We start from the raw sequence: 19,003 nt of genomic DNA, 5'->3' as shown, positions 1-19,003 counted from the left end.
CTAGGAAAAGTGGAGGACAAGGGTGTATCTGCAATCCTCTCTTGCACTAAAAGCTCCTTGAGGCTGGAGTGAGGCAATCCTGTCTGCTTGGGATCCATTGTCTGAAATCTTCTCCTGGAGATTGGTACCTACGCCCTTTCTTTCAAAAGACTCCACACAGATCAGTCTTTTAAAAACAAAGCAGGAAGAAGAAAAGGTGGTGATAGCTTTTATTATATAATGCCTTGGTATTCAAAGTATATGCTGAGGAAGTGGGAGGCCTGGGTTCCTTTCCCGCCTCAGCCTGAGGGGTTCAAACCCATGTCTCCCACATCCCATGAGAGTGCCCTAACCACCAGGCTGGAGGCTACCTTGGGTGGAGGATCCTCCACCCCCGCTTTGAAACTGCTCCACGCTGCAGCAAGGAATTTAAAGACTCATGAGGCCGGGAGGGAGGGGGGAAGTGAGAGGGAGCGTGTGCTTGACTCTGAAACCCTGTATTGAGGTCAGTCAGCTGGGAGTGGGGAGGCCTGGGCTCACTCCTCATTCCCCTCACTTTTGTTATCCAAAGACTCATGTGTGCTAACTGCAGGCACAGTCACATACTTCTCTACCTAGATGAGCGCTTACGGCCTCCAACTTTCTCTTCTCTGTTTTGTACCATGACTCTAGGTAAGGCGTTCAGTAAGGTCATCCAAGTGGGGACTGTCTTTCTTCCCCGGCACCCTGGGCACCCTTCACCCTGATGGCACTCTCCCAAGAGGCAGTAAATGCAGGCTCAAGGTCCTGCAGCCCGAAGAGGGCCCGGTTCACAGGCTGAGTGCTTCCTCTGCCCCAGGCTGTATGAAGGCGTTGGGACCCTCCTCCTCCCCTCCCCCCTTTGCTTGGCAGGTGTGCACTTGTGTGTGTCTTCAAAGATGGAACAGACACTGCTTTGCATGCAGGGGCTCTAAGCGTGGCTACCGGGGCCCACCAGGCACCTATACAAAGTAATACTTGGTTTCTCCATGCCAGGGAGGCTTAGGTGGGAGTGAGGCACCACGCTGCCCAGTCTTGTCAGCTCTGGAGATACAAGGTGTGGCTCTTTGCACCTGGGTAAGCTCTGGGGTAAAAAAACTAAGGTATTTGTGGAGTTTCCAGGCAATGGCAGGGTTAAGTGGCAGAAGAGTTGAGTTTTCCAGAAGAGCTGCTTGGACACATGCACTTCAGTTCAGCTTATTCCCATTGGTTTTGATCCTACCTACAGCAGAGGAGGCTTCTTTCTTTCCAAGTGGGCATGCTGGGTGGCAGAGCAGGGAATTAATGTCCCCTCCCTGATGCTGGACAATAAATCAACTCCTCTCCAAAATTCAGGATTAAGTGCAGTCCAGATAAATCAAAGTGGGAAACTCAGCTCTTCCCTAAACTTCAAGGGGATGGATTAGAGACGAAGAACACACTCAGCTTTAAGGAAGCTGTGTGTCTCCTTCAGCTATGATACAATTAGGTGTTAAAACTTTCGCAGGGCTGATTTTTCTCCCAGTTTAAGATCAACTTTCTCAGTCAAGAAAAAAAAAAGAAAGAAAGAAAGAAAGAAGAAGAAAAAAAAAGGAAAAAAAGGAAGGAATTATGCAAACAATTTAACAGCAGGGGTCAGTCTTTATTACAGTCCCCTCAGGATGGGCAAATGAAAGCCCGGAACAGCTACCAACAACAGTAGCCACAGTTACAGTAACAGGGCCCGGGCCTTGTGTGAGCCTGGCAACTGTCCCCAGCGAGCAGTCACAAAGCAGCACACTACGCATATTAATACGTGATAGAAGTTTGCCTCAATACCAGTTCCAGGGAAAGGATCATCGCCTCTTGAGAAGAAAAAAAAAGCTGGAGGGAAAAGCAGCCTTTCTGGTAAAGCCGTGACAACAGCATCAGCAGCTCCAACTGGTTTGTTGCCATTACTTCTGGCAGCCCAGCAAAGCCATCTCCCCGAGATCTACACGTCTCTCTGTTAAGTAATCGCTGCACTCGCATCCATTACACTGCAGCGCAGGAATCCCTATTAGCCAATTAACCGACCCATTAGAGGTCCAGGTAAGCAGTGTGGCTGCTGCACCTTCCTTGTGGCGCAAGCTGTCACCTCAGCGTGCAGCCTGGGCCTGCTGCCCCACAGCTCCCCTTCTGCCTGGGGAGCTGTCCTCAGCAATGTCTCTCATTTGGGGGCTCCTGCTCCCCCCAGACGAGCCCCACAGCTGGTGGCGGGCTCACCATGCCGCACGCACCGGTGAGGATACCACCGAGGGCAGCAGGCCTCAGCTGGCATCTCCCCAGGCCTGCAACAGGGCGGCCATCTGCTCCCACTCGCCGGCAGTGACAGGCCTTTCACTTTCTGTTTTCAGCGATGGGAATGGGCCCAGCACAGCCTCTTCGCAACTTCATTACAGGCACACAGGTGTCTAAGGACTCGGTGCAGGTAAATCCAGCGCAGAGAGGCTCCTTCAAAGCTCAGTGCTTCCCAAATGAGCCCTGTCTCACAGATCGCAGGCAACCCACCGTGCTCTGTGTCCCGGTGTCAGGGTGCCTTCACGTTCTCTGGAGGCTGTGATCATCTCTGTCGTTTGCTGCCAGGAATGGAAGCAGAGGCTTTTCCATAAAACTATTTAAAAAATGCAGATTCGCTTCCCTGCTGTGCTGCTGTGCCTGCATGACGTGACATGCCATTCAAGTACAGCTAGCTTTACTGACATGAATATGCGCAGAAAGGAACACACACGTGCATGCCCAAAAACAAACGAAAACAGCGTTTTAAATTCACAGGTATGGACATTTACACCCACTGACGCAGAGACAACACCGTGCAGCTTCTCTGATCTATTATGAATATTACTCAAACATCAATAAGCGTTAACCACGTGCATAAATTCGCTATCTACACAGAATGCTTAAAAGTAATTGCAAAAGGATTTGTTGAGTAACTGGAGAAAAAAAAAGCAAAGCAAAAAAAAAAAAAAAAAAAAAAACATTCTTTTGAATTTCTACTGCTGATGATAAGTTCTGAGGAGGCTTTTGTCAGATAGTAATCATAAAAAAAAATTATTATTTTTTAATATAAAAAAAAAAAAAAAAAAAAAAAAAAAAAAAAAAAAAAAAAAAAAAAAAAAGCAATGATTGTCAGGAGATGACCTGGTTGTGGGAAGAGGCACTTACTTAATCACTGCATGAATGCCTCACGGTGAATTACTTGCATAACTCCGCTTGAGGAAATCACTACTCTGCAAAAGTGCATACATGTTAAATCAACCAAAGCGCAGAGCGCTCCATACTCGTGGTACAATGTGGCCTTCTTGCCAGTACAGAACAAACAAAAATCTAGCTAATCTCTCGGCCTGGCAGGGAGGTGGGGGAGAAATCCTCTTTTTTGCTATCCTGGCAGTGTTTCCAAAAGAAAGTTGTACGGCGCTCACTCACCCTATTCATGCCTGGCATTTATGTGAAAAAGAAAATCTAGGCTTGTAATTTTCAAGAGTGAGCTCTTGTTGACAGTGAAACTTTGACTAATAATTCTTAGGCTGTGATTCCCACCCAATTCAATTTAATGCTAAAAAAGGTAATTATGGTTCTTTTCTGCAAAATGCAGAGCTCTGAGAAAATGTCAGCTGGCGAGAACACCAGCAAGACTTGCTTTCTTCAGGCTCCTCTCAGGATAAGTCCCTACTTTATTTGCTGTGACTGAACGGCAAGATACAAAACTTTCAGGAATTAAACAAAAGGATCAATTTTTCGTTGCCCCCTCCCTTAATTTCCCATAGCAATTCTAAAAACCCTCAAAAACGCAAAAAGCCACAGTTCCTTTTTATGTCTCACGTGTCTGACATGATCCAAAGCCACGCCTCAGACATCAAATCCGTATGTGAGAGTGCCTAGGTGATACACGTGTACTTTGCTGCAGTGCAGTCATTTAGACCTTGTAACCTGGGAAGGTATTCTTTGGGCGCAGTCAGTGCATAGACTTCAGGTAGAAGAGCCCTTTTGCTAGGAGCTTTATTGATTAACAAGAAAAACCTTGGTCTACAGGGAGACTCACAGTTGTATGTTGTGCAAGGAGCAGCTGTGGTAGGAATTGCTGGGTACAGCGAGCAGCCTGTCCAGAGCAGTCATCCACTTGGTAGTCACAGAGCTGAGGGCAAAAGTGTCCGTGGGGAGGCAGAAGAAAAGTGTTTCCATTTGTAGAGCAGCCAAACTCCTAAAGCACCAACTCTGAAACAACAGGCTGCGAGCCGCGGGAGCTGGAGCCTTGGCCTGGTGGGTGGTGAGAGCAAGCGGATCCTGCCGCCTGGCGAGACCCAAAGTACAGAACGGGGGTCTCTGGAGCAGAGCACCCAGCTCCTCTGGGTGCTTGTGCAATTTCTACAAATAGTCATTGAATAAAATGGAGAAATACTCCCTGGAACTGGAACCACAACCTGGAATTTCCTTTTTCCAGAAGAAACATTACCCCCCACATCCAGTCCCAGCTTTTGTTCATTCTCTCTGGCCCCTGAACTGCATGTTACTGACCCACTTCATTTAATTCTGGTGAATATCCCTGCCAAAACCACCCTGAGGATTACGCTTTGGAGATGCAGTAGTCTGAAAGATCCAAGAAGTTCTGGCCAAGCATAGCCTGCAGTCCCCATCTCCCAGTTCCCAAGCCTGTGCCCTGAATAACCAGGGTATTCCACGTAAGAAAGAGGGACAGTGGCTCTAACGCAGCTGTTAGCTCAGCAGTGTGTGAGGCATGCAAGGTATGATCCAAGTGGCTCCTGAGTGCCACCACGGCTACCTTTGTTTTCTTCTTAAGGCTGTTGTACTTCTGAGCATGTGTTGGATCTGTGACCAAGGCCCAGAGGGAACTCTGTATCTCAGAATGGACAAACCTATATGCAACCAGCAGAAACCTGACTTCAGAGGTCAGAATGTGGCCCTATGTTTTTATACATTATATTGCTCAACATCTGTGAACCGGCTTGATACACTGAGTTGGTGATATTCATGCTTCTTCTGTGGTCAAGTTCATAAAAATTTGATTTTGCTATTTACCAGCAGCCCTCTTTCAGGCAGATGAGACAGCTCCACCTCATCTTGACAAGTGTTACTTTAACAACAGCAGCACAAGAATTTGGGTAAGCACAAGCTCTAGGAGGATACTGTGCATACCACAAGCGTCTGTTGCGCTGGGACAAGCTAAGATAAACTCACTCATACATCAGGTTAAGATAGTTGCATTGTGGTTGCAAGGCAGACTTCTGCTAGAAACATGAGAAATTTTGAACCCGCACTCCAGCATCCTGTTATAAAAGGACAGGTTGCCATTTCCATTGCATCAGTCCTAGAACTTGCTACCCTGGGAGATGAATGACAAACGCATAATCCATCTTGTACTAAAAACTCATCTCACAATCACAGATTTGAGTGCTCAAGAAAGTCAGCAAACAGGGAGAAACTCTGAGCAGTTTTCAGAAATAAGCAGTTTCAGTGTCTTGTTAAATTAAGTAGCAAACTCATCAGAGAGAAGCACAGGATTGAGAGATGACACCAGATTTTGGAGTTTTGCTGCTAATCCATTCACTTCTGTGTCCATTAGCTTTATCCAGTCCATTTAGCTTGTGAGCTGTTCAAGGCAGAGACCATATCTGATCCGTACATTTGCAGCTGCAGTGGTTCTGCCTTCAAGTCATATAATGATTTTTGGAAATCTATTTGAATTACTTTTTAGTTCCTGCCATTGAGGCAAAAAGCTTGAAAATGTGACCTGCAAGATCTCAGACTGCAGAAGAATGGTAAAAATGGGCTGAGATGTTGTATTCTGTGTTATCCTCATAATGGAGGATTTTCAGCCCTTGGAGTTGGCAATGCTACAAAGAGGTGTTTGGAGCTTTCGGGCATGACCTGTACTGCGCTCAGCCCTGCATTTCTGCCTTCACCCACACATTCACAATGATGACAGAAGTCGGCACGCTTCTGAGAAACACATTTTATTGTACGACAGAAGCTGTCGTGGATGTCAACAAAAGGAATCATTCCACAGAAATAACAGAATCAAATTGTTACGCAAATGTAAAAACCCAAACAAAACAGAAACAGAGTTAAAATGATGAAAAAGCAGTGCGATGTCACACAACGTGAAACATACAGAAAGCCGCGTTCTTCTGCTGAAGCGTCAGAAGTTCATCGTTATTACAGGATGTAAGTGATGTCAGTATCTTTTTCTTCCCCTCTCCCCTCAGACTTTAAGGTGAGATATTTGGAAGGGTCAGATTAACACAGAAAGCATTTTCACTGAAATTTCTATACCATTTAGACCTTTCTCCTGCTCATTCTTCCCACCACATTTCCAAACATGTACAGGGAAGGTTAAAAGAAACTGTCAATATCACTTAAACAACCAGCATTGCTGACCTTGGTCAGAAGAAGGTCCTCCCTCTTCCAAAGAGGAGCACGAGTGGTATCACAGAAGACTAAAACTATCTGGCAAATGAACTGTGGTTCAACTCACTGAGCAGAATTTTGCCCTTAAACTAAGCAAAATCAGAGATAACCTATTATTGAGAGCCATGTTGGCTTTGACTCTCCCAGCAGTCTTTCAAGGACGAGTGAAGCAAAAAGATACCAAAATGAACATTTTGTGGAACAGTTCTTTCAATCTTAAGTAGAGGCTGTTCCTAGACTTTTGAACCAAACAAGCAATAGTTCCACAACTGATGATGTGTAGTATTTCTGCATAAAATTATGTCTATTAGACTCTGGAATACTTTAAGGCACCTTATGGTGAAGAAACATTTTAAAGGCTTTAACAACATTGAAATTTGAGTTCTTTTTCCAAGATCCCCACGAAGGAATGTAGCTTGAAATAAGCAGCTTTACTATCTCCAAACAAAGCACAAACATTTTCAAAGTGGAAATTTAGAACTATTGGAACTTTTCTTTAGAAGGAAGCACAAAACACCTCACTGGAGAGATAATTTGTACATGTAACAGACCACGACGTTCAACAAAGGAAGGCCTCTCTCATCCTTGAGTTTCAGGCATGGTGCACTTTGTCACCCACCTAAAATTAAATAGGCGTGTCAATCTTAACCAACAGTCATCTAAACTACTCACAACAACTCTCAACAACAACAAGCAACAAAAGAATCTAAAGAAACAACTTCCTGACTGAAATATTTTTCTTACTTTAAACTAAAAAGGTGGATACAATGGCAATGACAGGCACAAATGGCTCACTATCTGTTGTTCTATTCAGCAGTGTATGGTTTTCAAGTGTGATTCTTTAAATATTTGATTTTTGATACCTACAGCTAGTAATGTCCTGTCAAAACATGTGAAGAAGCAGGATCAGCATTTTCAGATACCTAACATTTTTGTGCGCATTCAAAAAGCTGCAGGATTGAATTAATGCTGCGTTACAGACTGATAGCTGGGTCTGTCCAGGTCTCATTCCAGTGAGTGCACAGCAGCCAGCGTCTTGGAGTTCTGCTCTGAAATACAGCTTACCATAGATTCATCTCAGAGCTCAAATGAACTAAAACTGTAATTATACTCTTGGTTTACATATATGTATCTCTTTGATTTTGATTAAAAATAAAAATAAAATCAAAATATATGGCCATGAAAACGTACTGTTCTCTTAGAACATTTAAAACTCTCAGTGTATTATACATCATACTTATTTTCTTGTAAGAACTATTTCGAAATCAAAATAATTCAATATTGTTAAGCATGGGTAGACCCCGTGTATCTGTCCAAACTACTCAATAAAAAAGGGAAACGCATGAGCTCAAGCTCCAGGCCCTGCTAGCTGTCTGCACTGTCACAGTCAGCTCACTCTGGCTCTGTTTTGGAGCACTCCAGCTGGATCTCTCCACGATAAAGGCTGAGCAGAGCTTGGACACGGTTTACGCCATGGACCCCTTCCAAAAGGCAGTTACAGACAAGAAAGACCACGCAAGGCTGAGCTTTCGCCACGCTACACAATTCCCCCGCATTATCCCACATGACTTTACATACTCAGACACTTCTCTTACATCTTCACATACCTCTGCAACACACTCTGCTGAGCTGCAGAATAGCCCTACCCTTATTTCCGACAACTTGAATTGAAAAGAAACAAAACAAAACACACTAGACGCTGATTGTGTGCTAGGCACATTGGGGGCAAAGTGATCCAGAAAAGAGGCTGTGGCTGGTGTGCTCTGAGAAGGATTAGCTATGAGCTTGCTGCATACACGAGCCAATCTGCGCCACTTCGCTTTGGGGACATGTAGTCATCCCCGACTGCCTTGTATTTAGCACCAGACAAAGGACAAGACTCATGTGAAGTTCAGTTCCACTTATCTCAGAGACACTTGCTGTAGCGAGCTGCACCCTACAGAAGTGTTCGAGTCTGCCAAAAGACAGTTAAGGGCAAGAGCGCTTTGTCGTGTGCCTTCCTGCTAACAGTACAGCAGGATGCTGCCAGCAAACCGAACACCCAGCGTGTGTCTTTTCCTCCTGTCCACCAGTGAAGCCAGTTGGTGGGGGTGCAGGCAGCAGGGAATGAAGGTTCTGCCTCTCACCACCAACTTCTGCACAGGACAAAGCCCTCCTGGAAGAGCCCCTGTCCTCAGGCACAGGCTTTGGCCTCGGTTTGCTTCTCAACAAGGAGAAGCAACAGCCTCCTATTTCAGCAACTTACTTGCTGGTAGAATGGCTTGAAATGGAAACATTTGTGTTTGCCTTATTGGGTGAACATTGGGTAAGTGACATTTAGCTTACCAGGGTATCAGCAAGCATCTTTTTTTTTTTCTTTTTTCTTTTTTTTTCTAAAACAGTGTTCTCTGTGTCCTGAAGAGATCTGTTGTTTTTTAGTGTCTTCTGTGCCCTTCAGACAACAATTTGAATCAATTTATTCTCTACTAGACCTCAAAGGGCAGGTATCTCACCAATCACACAAAAACTAAGAAGCAGAAGAGCACTTGCCTGACTTTTTAAGCCACAGGAATAGTGCCTTCACGTTGAAGTGCTTTGCTGAGTCAGGACATCGTGTACAAATACAGAACCTCTCTCTCACTGCATTCTCCTCAGTACCAGCAACAGCCATTCACAACTACGGGTTGCACCTTCCTACCTAATCCAGCCATTTGGCAACTTCAAAACAGCACAAGTTCAACAGAATCCTTGATGCAAAATTTTAAATATATTAAGGCTAAATATTTTTAACATATATTTAACGAATTTGTTGTGTACCCTGCAGTTACAGCTTTGGCTTGAAGGCACAAATATTAAGGCACAATAAATGCAAATAACGTATACATTTCAATGTGGTGCGTTGAAGATAACTTTGTACTACATGGTATTTAGGTATAATGACACGTCATTCAAAGATTTCCTCAAGTTATTTTAATACTTTTTTTTCTCTGATAACCTGGATAAAAAGAGGAATGTATGTTAAATTATTTAAATATTTCTTCAGTGCAAATGTAGTCATTTTCTTCTGAAGTACAGAAGATTGAGATTGATTTTTCAGCATCTGGATTTCAGCAAAATAAAACTTACATTTACATTCATCCGGAACAGCACAACTGGAATTATTAAAAAAAAAATAAAAATAAGTGCATATAGCACTTTTTGCTATCAAAAAAAGAAAGCGTTTTTGGCTTTTAATTCTTTTTTTTTCCTACCACCTGCATGGCTACCTGTGACAGGTAGAGAGACAGCTGCGTTAGAAACTAAGTTGTACACTACCAAATCTGCAGTTTGGAAACAGCTGTGGAGGTAAAGTGACACCAAAAAAAAATTGTTTCTGTTTGCTCTCAAAATATCTCCTAAAGAGAAAAAGGACACGCTCCAATCTTTCTTCAATAAATTCCAAAGATGCACCCCAGACCTGTTAGGTGTCCTGCACCTGTTTAAATAACAGAGATCTCTACCACATAACTTTCAAATAAGAACTGAGTCTGCCTGATTTCCTTAGCAATACAAACGTAATTAGTTGGAAAAGAAAAAAAATATTGCACTGAAATTGAAGAAACAGGGACAGGAAAACTTTTCTTCTCAGTATTAAATAGAAAGGATGTCCAGTGCAAAGAATCGCCCCCTCCCTTTCCTCTCCCGCTGACACTCATGAACATCGAGAGTTTGGATGCTCTCAGCTTTATATTCCGTGGAAAACAATTGTGGTTATGAGGAATCACAGTGCAGTTTCAGTTACGCATAATCCTGAGGAAGGATCCAGCGAGGAGTCTGTGGCGAGCTGACCATTCTGAACAACTTCTGGGTAATTCTTACTGAAGTAAACCTAGGGGAAATATCAGATCCCGTATGTCATTTTACATCAAACGCCTTTTAGTTTAAAATACAATTCTAGAGATACACAGAGAACAGATAAATGCGTGCCCCTAAGGAATCCGAAGAGGAATTTCAGGTTAGGGATCTTCAGTAATGGAATGTCACTGAAAAATTAGTACAATTAATGTATGATCTTACACTGTAACCAAGCCTGAGAAAAACCCCACACAACCTGTAGATCCGTTCAAATTCTGGCGATTCAGATCAACAGATATATATTATCACTTTACATTAAATTGACAAGTAAAATCATTTTACTAGCTCAAAACACGGAGATAAATTAAAAACAGGATGACAAAGAGGCTGTGAAATCTTGCGTCTGCACAAGGGTTTCTCATTTTCACACATAAAATGAACACAATGGATTTGGATGTTAATATCAGGTTGTAATCCCTGTATTTTACAAACTGTGATTGACAACCATTGAAACGTCGAGGTATATGTATGAAATATCCCAGCGTTTAATTTGTGCTGCAGAGCAGTTATAGGGCCTGTAGAAATGTGATCTCTGGATAGCGAACCACAATAATGAAAGAAGAAGCAAAAGCTTTAACAATGACTCAACCAAGCAACTTCTCTAAAATGTAAGATGATACCAAATAATAGGACGGTTCTTTGCCAAGCCTTTGAGTTCTTGAATTCTACCAATTTCTAGCTGAACTAGAAGAGATACAGGTTTCCTGATAAATGTATAATCAGAACATAAAGGAAATGAAATGCTGTCAAGTTTCACTGTTCCACAATCATCAGTTTTTAGTAGCTGTATCATATCTCTGTTCCTTGACAGATGCGCATAACAAAATGAAATAATGTCAAGACTTGTGTGCTCTTATCTGAAAATGTGTTTGGGTGAAAAAGGACTTCAAATGCATTTTTTTTCAAAGAAGAATGTGAAAAGTTTTGTTTGAGTCTTCAAAAACAGAAAATACACTATCTTTCTGAGGCTGACACGTGTCACGAGCTAGGTCTCATAGTCAACACTGCCCCGACTACAGCTTATGAAATATTTCTCCAATTTTTATGGGAGAGCGTTGTCAGCGAAGTTTGGTTTGTTTGATAATAATGTCCCTTTCATATACACGAATACATGTATAAGACACGGGGTATAAAAGGGGAACAGTCATTCTATGTAAACATCCCTGTAACTACCACTGTCGTCTTTTGTGTAGGCGCACTAACGCGGGATATACCTATCTTCAGAGCACATCTCTTTACAGAGAATATTAAGGTTTGATTTGAACCAAATGGGAGCTGTTAAGATGCATTCCTCAGTAACCGGCCCCGATCGGATTCAACGGCAGAGAGTTAATCAGGAGCCACACACACAGTGCGGAGCCTGCAGCCTCAGCGCTGTGCTCCCACCCTGTTCCTGGTTAGAAACACAAAACTCTGGCATACTTTTAATGGAGCTTCTGAGTGTGATTTTTGTTTCAAAGTTAATAGAAAACCTTGGCACATTACTAGAGACCTAATGAAATGGCAGCTGCTTTTCAACTGTCTCATTGTGATTCTTCCCATGAGCCCAATCCCTCGAGATATTAAATGCCCAAGTCTTTACACAAGCTTCTTCCTCAGCCAACAGAGCTGCAACCCTCTTATGAGTAATCACGGAGGTGAGATAACACCTCTTTTAATATTTACGCATCTGTCATAGCTCTAAAATAAAATCACCCTCACTCTTCCCTCAAAGTACTCGAAAACTGATTGACAGAAGAACAGTCCTACTCTTGTGGAAAAGCTTCTGTGAGCGCTGACAACAGCACAGAGATCACTCCGAGGCTTTTTTTTTTTTTTTTAATCTAAATAACATACTTTTTTTTCTTAATTAATTCTTTTAACTGTTTCGTTTCTTACCTTCCCATAGGATTTTCTCTTAATAAGCTTCTTGTAAACTGAACGAAGACAAATGATGCCAACTCCACCGCAGTCAGGCTCACAGGTTGCAGCCTCCACCCGAGCCGTGCATTTTTTGCATTGCATTCTTTCACATGTACCCAAAACTGCAGGATGTGGGGTGACCAAAAGAGACATGCAACCAGCAAGCCTGGGTCCACCGAGAAGCCTGAGCTAAGTTTTCAGCAGGTGTGGTGATCCTGAATAGTTTAATCTTTCAATGCTTAGCTAAGATACCCAGTATTTTTTTTTTCAGAAAACTGTGTTTCTTTCTGACTCAAGTTAAGTCTTCCAATTCAAGGTGTGTAATCCCTCTCTGTCTACACCTAAGGGATATATGCAAAAGCCATACCGTTCCAGAAAATTGATTTGAAGTCTCACCTTACTGAAAGAAAAGCTCTTGGTACAAGTTTGCTCTGCACAAGAATCGGGTCCAAAGCACAATAAATCAAATGATCATTGTCAAAGCATGGCCACATTCCAAACCATTTTACTTAGCAACCCACTGTAACACCTTTTTAAGAGTACGCGTTTACGCTATATTACTATTTCTTTTTATGTGGAGAGCGCTGTTTTTCAACAACAGCAAAAAGCAGTTCTTCATAAGAACAGTTCTTGGTAACCACAGGAGGAATGTATGAGACCAGCGGCAGTACGTGCAACAGACACACTGGCATAAAATGAACGGCCCCCAGAATCAGCTCTTCTAACTTAGCAACTTCTCTGAAAGTGTGCGTGAAGCACAAGGGACAGCAATAACAAAAACCTTGAATGAATGCCCAAGTCCTTTAAACAGAAAGCACTGTAACTGTGCTTCTGGGTAGCTGCTGACTGGAGATATAGTCTCCCATTTTTTGGGCTGAGTGTGGATAAGCACCACGCTTTGCATTCTTGGCAGATGCTAAAGCTTGTATCTGCCTTCTAGCCTGGGAGTTAGCAAACTTTTTCATCAAACCACATTTCAGCAGAGACCGGTTCCTGGATCTCTTCCCTTCCTGTACAAAATCACATAACATTGATGTGGTAACTGCAGATGACTATATGGGCAAGTAACATCAGGCAATTATTTTTATACATTTTGATTTATCTTTTAATGCAATTGTGCAGCTGAGGAGGGCTGCAAGGAAGGAAGGAGAGACAGCACGACATGGCTGAATCTCTGTAGGTGACAGCTGGACAGCCAGCCCTGGCCATCCCAGGGATCAAGTCCCAGGAAGCCGGCCCAGACAAACACTAGTCACATCAATTAGAACCAATCCTTTTAAACATCATTTATATAACCTTCAGACTGTCATACACACGTCACAAAAAGCATGTCTAAACCATTACCTTTAGTAATAAAATATAAGAAGCTACATTGCAGCAGCTGACAAAGCCCTTTCCTCAGTTCTGCAATCAGTGCCACACATGAATTCATAGCATACACTGCAAAGCTTCATGTTAAAAACTCTTTAAAAAAAATCCAAAAAGAGGTTTAGTTGGTATAACAAAAGCAAACAAACAACCCAACCCCGAGTATACACAGACGTAGAAAGCTCTTCCCTATGCTTCGAAATGCCCAGTGAAACAGCCACAATACATGAGCGCCCAGCATCCCTGACTGCAAAATTACTTGTTTTTCCAGCTTTCCAGAAATGTGGCTATTCTTACTAGGAAGCAGGCAGACACCTGCCATTTTGTTTGCTGTCTTTATCAGTTGCTTCCTGCCTAGTGCTCTCCTTTCCCCCCAGGAAATAGTTTGCAATTGGTGTCCCCTTTACAATCCGCACATCAAGCAGCTTGAGGAGAAGAAAGCAAAGAGGACATTGATAAGACCTTGGTCTCTTGTGTGGAAAGTCTCTTAGGATGCTACATGCCTAGTCTCAGTGACTTACTTGCACACTTAAAGTTACGTGAATATAATCAAACTGCTCCCAGACCAAGCACTGCAAGTCTCAGCAGCAGCAGTCCTGAAACTTCATTTGCAATATGAAAAATACACACTGGCTTTGGACATCCCATGTGCTGAATTATCACAAAAAAAGAAAGCAAGCCAAAAGCTAGTCAAAATGAGTTCCTTAATCAAAGGTCATTTCTTTTTATCTTCTTATCTCAGCTTTAGCTTTCCATCTGAAAAGTGGAGATGATATAGCCTCACCTCAGAGGCATATTATGAAAATTAATCCATTGATGTTTCTTAAACACTTGGATTGCCAGAGGAATGCTCCCAATTACATTAATAATGCTACACTCAAGAGTAGGATTTGAATAGTAAGCAGTAAATCGGGCACAGAGCCTCGTATGGAACAAGGAGGCAACAAAACATTGAACAGCTGTTTCTTAATTGAGCACAATTCATCCTATGTGCAGAACAAAGCAAAGGTAAAAGAATGAAGGAAGAGAAACAAGACTGTGATCACAGCCCCAGTGATCAAAATTTAATGCACTAGAACTGAACCTCACACTAACACTGGATGGGCCTTTTAGAAAATATAGAAGTAGGAGAAGTAAATGCCAGACTCTGCAACCTTAACGTGTTTATAAAGAGAGTTTTTGCAAGACATGTGCCCAGCACAGGTGTGTATGTCATATGTTATTTACACTTACCATTGTGTGTACATACAGAAGGATGCAAGAAATCCAAACACTCTTTCAACTTGGGGTATATAAATACACCTATCATTTGGAAGCTTGTGCGTAACCACTAAAAAAAAATCACTGAAAATGAGGGTTTAGCCTTGCAAAGTCAACAGATTCTGATGTTTAGTGGAATGTCTACTATAACCTTGAATATGCTAACCTGTGATAAACCAAGTGCAGAGACAAACTTAATTATAATTATAAAATTACCCGTTTTGCTGTTTCAATCAGAGAAGCTGCTTCTGTCTTGCCCACTTGTTGCACCATTTTGTAAAACAAGCCATCCTTTTCTTGCAGCAAAATGTAAGGCTCACCGTATTCTTTTAGTCTTCCAGCATCTAAAACCTGTTAAATCAGCAGAAAACAACTTATTAACATAAGAAATTCAAAAACAAATGTTGAAGACCATAAGCAAAGGGGGAATGTACACACTACAAGTGCTAAGATGAACTTTGCATCCTGAAAACGAAATATTATGTCTTCTTCCAACAAGAATAATACTTCTTTAGTTTATAGACCTGTTGTACAATTTTAGAGTGCCCTACAGCCATTCCACCTATAAGAATCCAATGCAAAGTTATGCAGAATATGGAAATGCAATGTTTGTGAAGCCAACAAAGCAGATTATAAGATTCATTGTGTAAGAACGAAACAAAGAGGCCTGAAACGGGCTCTGAAGTAAACAGCTGTAGGTATAAACCACGCAATAACCACCGAGACGGTTAAGGGAGAATAAGTAGGTCTTTTGGATTAGAGGAGGTGAAGATGTAATTAAAGAAAATGAGGGTGTTGCTGAAAAGATAAACAATTTCTTGCATCAGTTTTTGCCAACTACATATTAGAAATATACTTACCTTGAACCTATTCTTTCTACATAAAAAAGATGAGATTCCACCAGGGCAACCAAGTAAAAGGAGGGGAGAAGGAAAAATAGAAAGGAGAAATTAAAAAGGCATTAAGGCAGTAAGCCACAGAGGATACATACAGTCAAAAACATCAGAAGAAATTAAGAATAGGTTGATTGAGCTCACGCTAGTGACTACTTCAGGACTGCAAATACTGCACTTACATTTTGAAGTACTTTAAATCTTTCAAGGAACTTTTAGACCAGCATGTATGTTTTCAGGACAACAATTTAGACAAAACAATAAATAAAACTGTACCTCATAAATCTTAATAGAATACTTAATGCACCAGAATAAAATGCAGAAACATTTTATATGGATTTCCATATGGATTTCCAGAAAGGTGTTTGGTGTAATGAAACAGCTGGGGACAAAATCTACTCAAAAACTTGCATAGAAAACAAAGATTAGAAGTAAGCAATGCATTTTTGCTGTTTGGAAAGCTGGAAGGGTAGAACTGGTAGCTATCAGAGTACTCTGTGGTAGATACGTATGGGCCAGTCATCAGAAAAAGGAGTTATCAGAGAAGTGACAAAGCTGCGAATGACACAAAAACATGTAGATAAGCCTAGACCAGAGGAGATTCAGGTACGCCTAACTAACCTAAGAGAATGAGAAATACAATAGCAGGGAAAAGTCAATATTGACAAAAGCAATACACTCAAATACTTAACTGGCTTATAAATTAATGGTATTGACTCAAAAAAGAGAATTGGATAACACTCTACAAGTTCAGAACTCCAGACTGTGCAGGAGCAATGAAATTCAAAAAAAAAACCAACAAAAAAAACACGCCAAAGTTATGTGAGAAAAAGTAATTCAGAAAATATTTTTGTCCTTGTATAAATAAAAAACTGTCTACACATGGCACACTATTGAAAAAGATATTGCCACAACAGAGGGACTTCAAGGACTCATAACCAAAGCTGTCATTGTGGTGCACATACTTGTAAGAAAAAAAAAAAAAGATCTAAAAAGATGGAGTTGTTCTTTTCAGGAAAGAAAGAAATAAAAGCTATTATGAGGACAACATCCAAAATAATAAAAACAGTTTGCAAACTTATGTTCAAAAGAAGGAACTCCAGTAAGCTTGGAGATAAATTCAAAGTCCCGTGAGGAAACTTCCAAGTCTACCATTTGTCTGTGTAACTCCTTGAAGTAAAGCATCTTAATGGCCAAAAGCTCAGCAGAATCTCCAGGCGGGTTGAACCACTTTAATGACAAAACACAAGAGGAAGACGGGCAGCTGAACTAATCTGTTTGGCTACTACAACAAAAACAGGAGGTTTTTATTTTCTTTTATATTACTGTAGTATTCAAATTCTAACAACAGTTCTGCAAACTTCAGGAAGAACCACAAACATGGACAATCCTTCTCCTTGAAAGAACCTGGGAGGGAAAATGTAAAAATTTATTCTTTCTTGACAAGTTTTAAACAGTGAAGTCCAGAAGATGAACAGATTAAATTAAAGTGATTTGTGTCCAGAAGAGTTCTATTCACATTTTAAACAAATCTTTAAGCTATTCATATCCTTTCCTGGGGAATAAAAACCAACTTATGTTATGAAAATAGACAAAGATAGGAAAAACAATCCCTGCTACTTTTAAAAATCTGAAATGGAAAAAAGAACGAATGAAACAGAACAGACACCATTCTTGTAAGTCAGGAATACCCTACAAACCATACTAAGGACAAATACTGTTTCTACTAACTGCTGCCATCTATGACACAACGGAGAGAATTTAAGCAGGTTTACTTGGTAGTTAAACATTCAGATATCTATACATTTATTAAAAAGGGCTTAGACAAAGTGATAGGTATTCTTTGAAGAAATACATCCTGATAACATTTAAATAAATAAATAGGTACTTTGGCTAAGGCTTTGCATACTCTTACTCACTGACTCCAAGCCAAATTAAAATCATTAGGACTTCAAAAAGCAAGCTAATCATTCAGGAAAGGTGGAATCTGGTGTTTACTAGCCACATATTTTCTGATCAACTTGCATACAACCCTTATCACTGTACAATATGACTGAATCGAACCCAGATGCATCCCAAGGTGGCTGTACCAGTGGAACTAGATACAGAAAGCCAGAGAAGCTTGTAGGCAGTGAGATCAGATCGGCACGCTGATTATAGAGAACACACAGAGGAGCATGGGATTTCATGATTCCATTACATGCTCTAACACAGATTCTGAGAGACAGAGAGATTTTGGACAAATTTTAGTCTTACTGTATATACTACAAGCCAAAGAAAACCTCATAATTTCACTGTCTATGAAACACTTTGACAGTCCAGAGTAAAGTAAAATAAGCACAAAATGACAACATAAACCCATGGCAGTCATATGTAAACCAGGGCCAGGTCATCCACTGTCTTGCACTGGCTACCTCTTTACCTCATCTGTACCATTCCTGCCTTTATAGCCAGATCCTAACAACTTCAACAGACATTCTCAAGCAGAAAAGCAACTCCAACAGTGCAACATTTACAGAATTGGATGATGGTCACCACGCAAAAGAGAGAACAGAGGAAAAACCTTATTCAGATAAATTATCTCACCTCCTACAGTAACATGAAACTGGTCTTTACTTATAGCTATCCATATTATCCTTACAGCAGCACTACTCAGATATTTTATGTTCAAATGGCATAAGTGCAATACTGCTCTTGAGCAAAATCCTCCCATGCCATCTAATTCTACTTCACCCAAAATTTAATTTGGGTCCAACACTTTGGACAGTGATGCTCATCACAGCTGTGAGATCTGCAGAAGGATGAACATCACACTGGGCAGAAGGCAAGACAGTTTTTAACTGCTCTTGGTTTGACATGGAGGCACAGAATAACACAGAAAGAGCGGGATTAAAACATGGCAGCAAAGGGACAGGGAGCCAGGAAAGAAGCAACTTGAATCTGACTGACCTGCAAAAGCAAACATGAAAAGGGAGTATTAGCCATTTAAATGTGTTGTTTATGTTAGCTCTAGCTAGTGCAGAAGAACTATTTGCCTATGCCCTAGAAATGTTGTTGCACTAAATTTGTCTAAGATTTGGCAGCTACAAAATAGCTGTCCATTTCTGCCTCCGCTCTATCCTGCCTGGTTATTCTCCTCCACTCTGCCTAAGTCCTCCCTTGAAAACAAACTTTGTAGCACTTCATTACATAACCTCATAGTTTGAAGTATTAACCATGATTTCTATGGACAAATTCTGTGCAGAGGTGTTCGGTATTTGAGCTATCAATAAATTGTACAATAAGGC

At 41.4% G+C, this 19,003-nt stretch overlaps 1 protein-coding gene across 3 annotated transcripts in view; it reads right to left on the bottom strand.

The window, feature by feature from the left end:
- The window catches only part of ABCC4 (ATP binding cassette subfamily C member 4), a 223,477-nt gene continuing 210,424 nt past the window's right edge, over positions 5,951-19,003 (bottom strand). For all 3 annotated transcript variants that reach the window (XM_021416661.1, XM_021416672.1, XM_021416653.1), the window contains 2 exons: positions 15,040-15,174; positions 5,951-10,267 (listed from right to left, as the gene is read on the bottom strand). In XM_021416661.1, coding sequence (XP_021272336.1) covers positions 10,160-10,267; positions 15,040-15,174 — 243 coding nt within the window. In that variant the 3' untranslated portion in view covers positions 5,951-10,159. The remainder of the gene's footprint in view (positions 10,268-15,039; positions 15,175-19,003) is intronic.

Source organism: Numida meleagris, chromosome 1, assembly GCF_002078875.1.
Source record: "Numida meleagris isolate 19003 breed g44 Domestic line chromosome 1, NumMel1.0, whole genome shotgun sequence".
Classification (NCBI taxonomy): Eukaryota; Metazoa; Chordata; class Aves; order Galliformes; family Numididae; genus Numida; species Numida meleagris.
The sequence above is the reverse complement of the archived record's forward strand: the minus strand, read 5'-3'. Positions and strand labels throughout refer to the sequence as shown.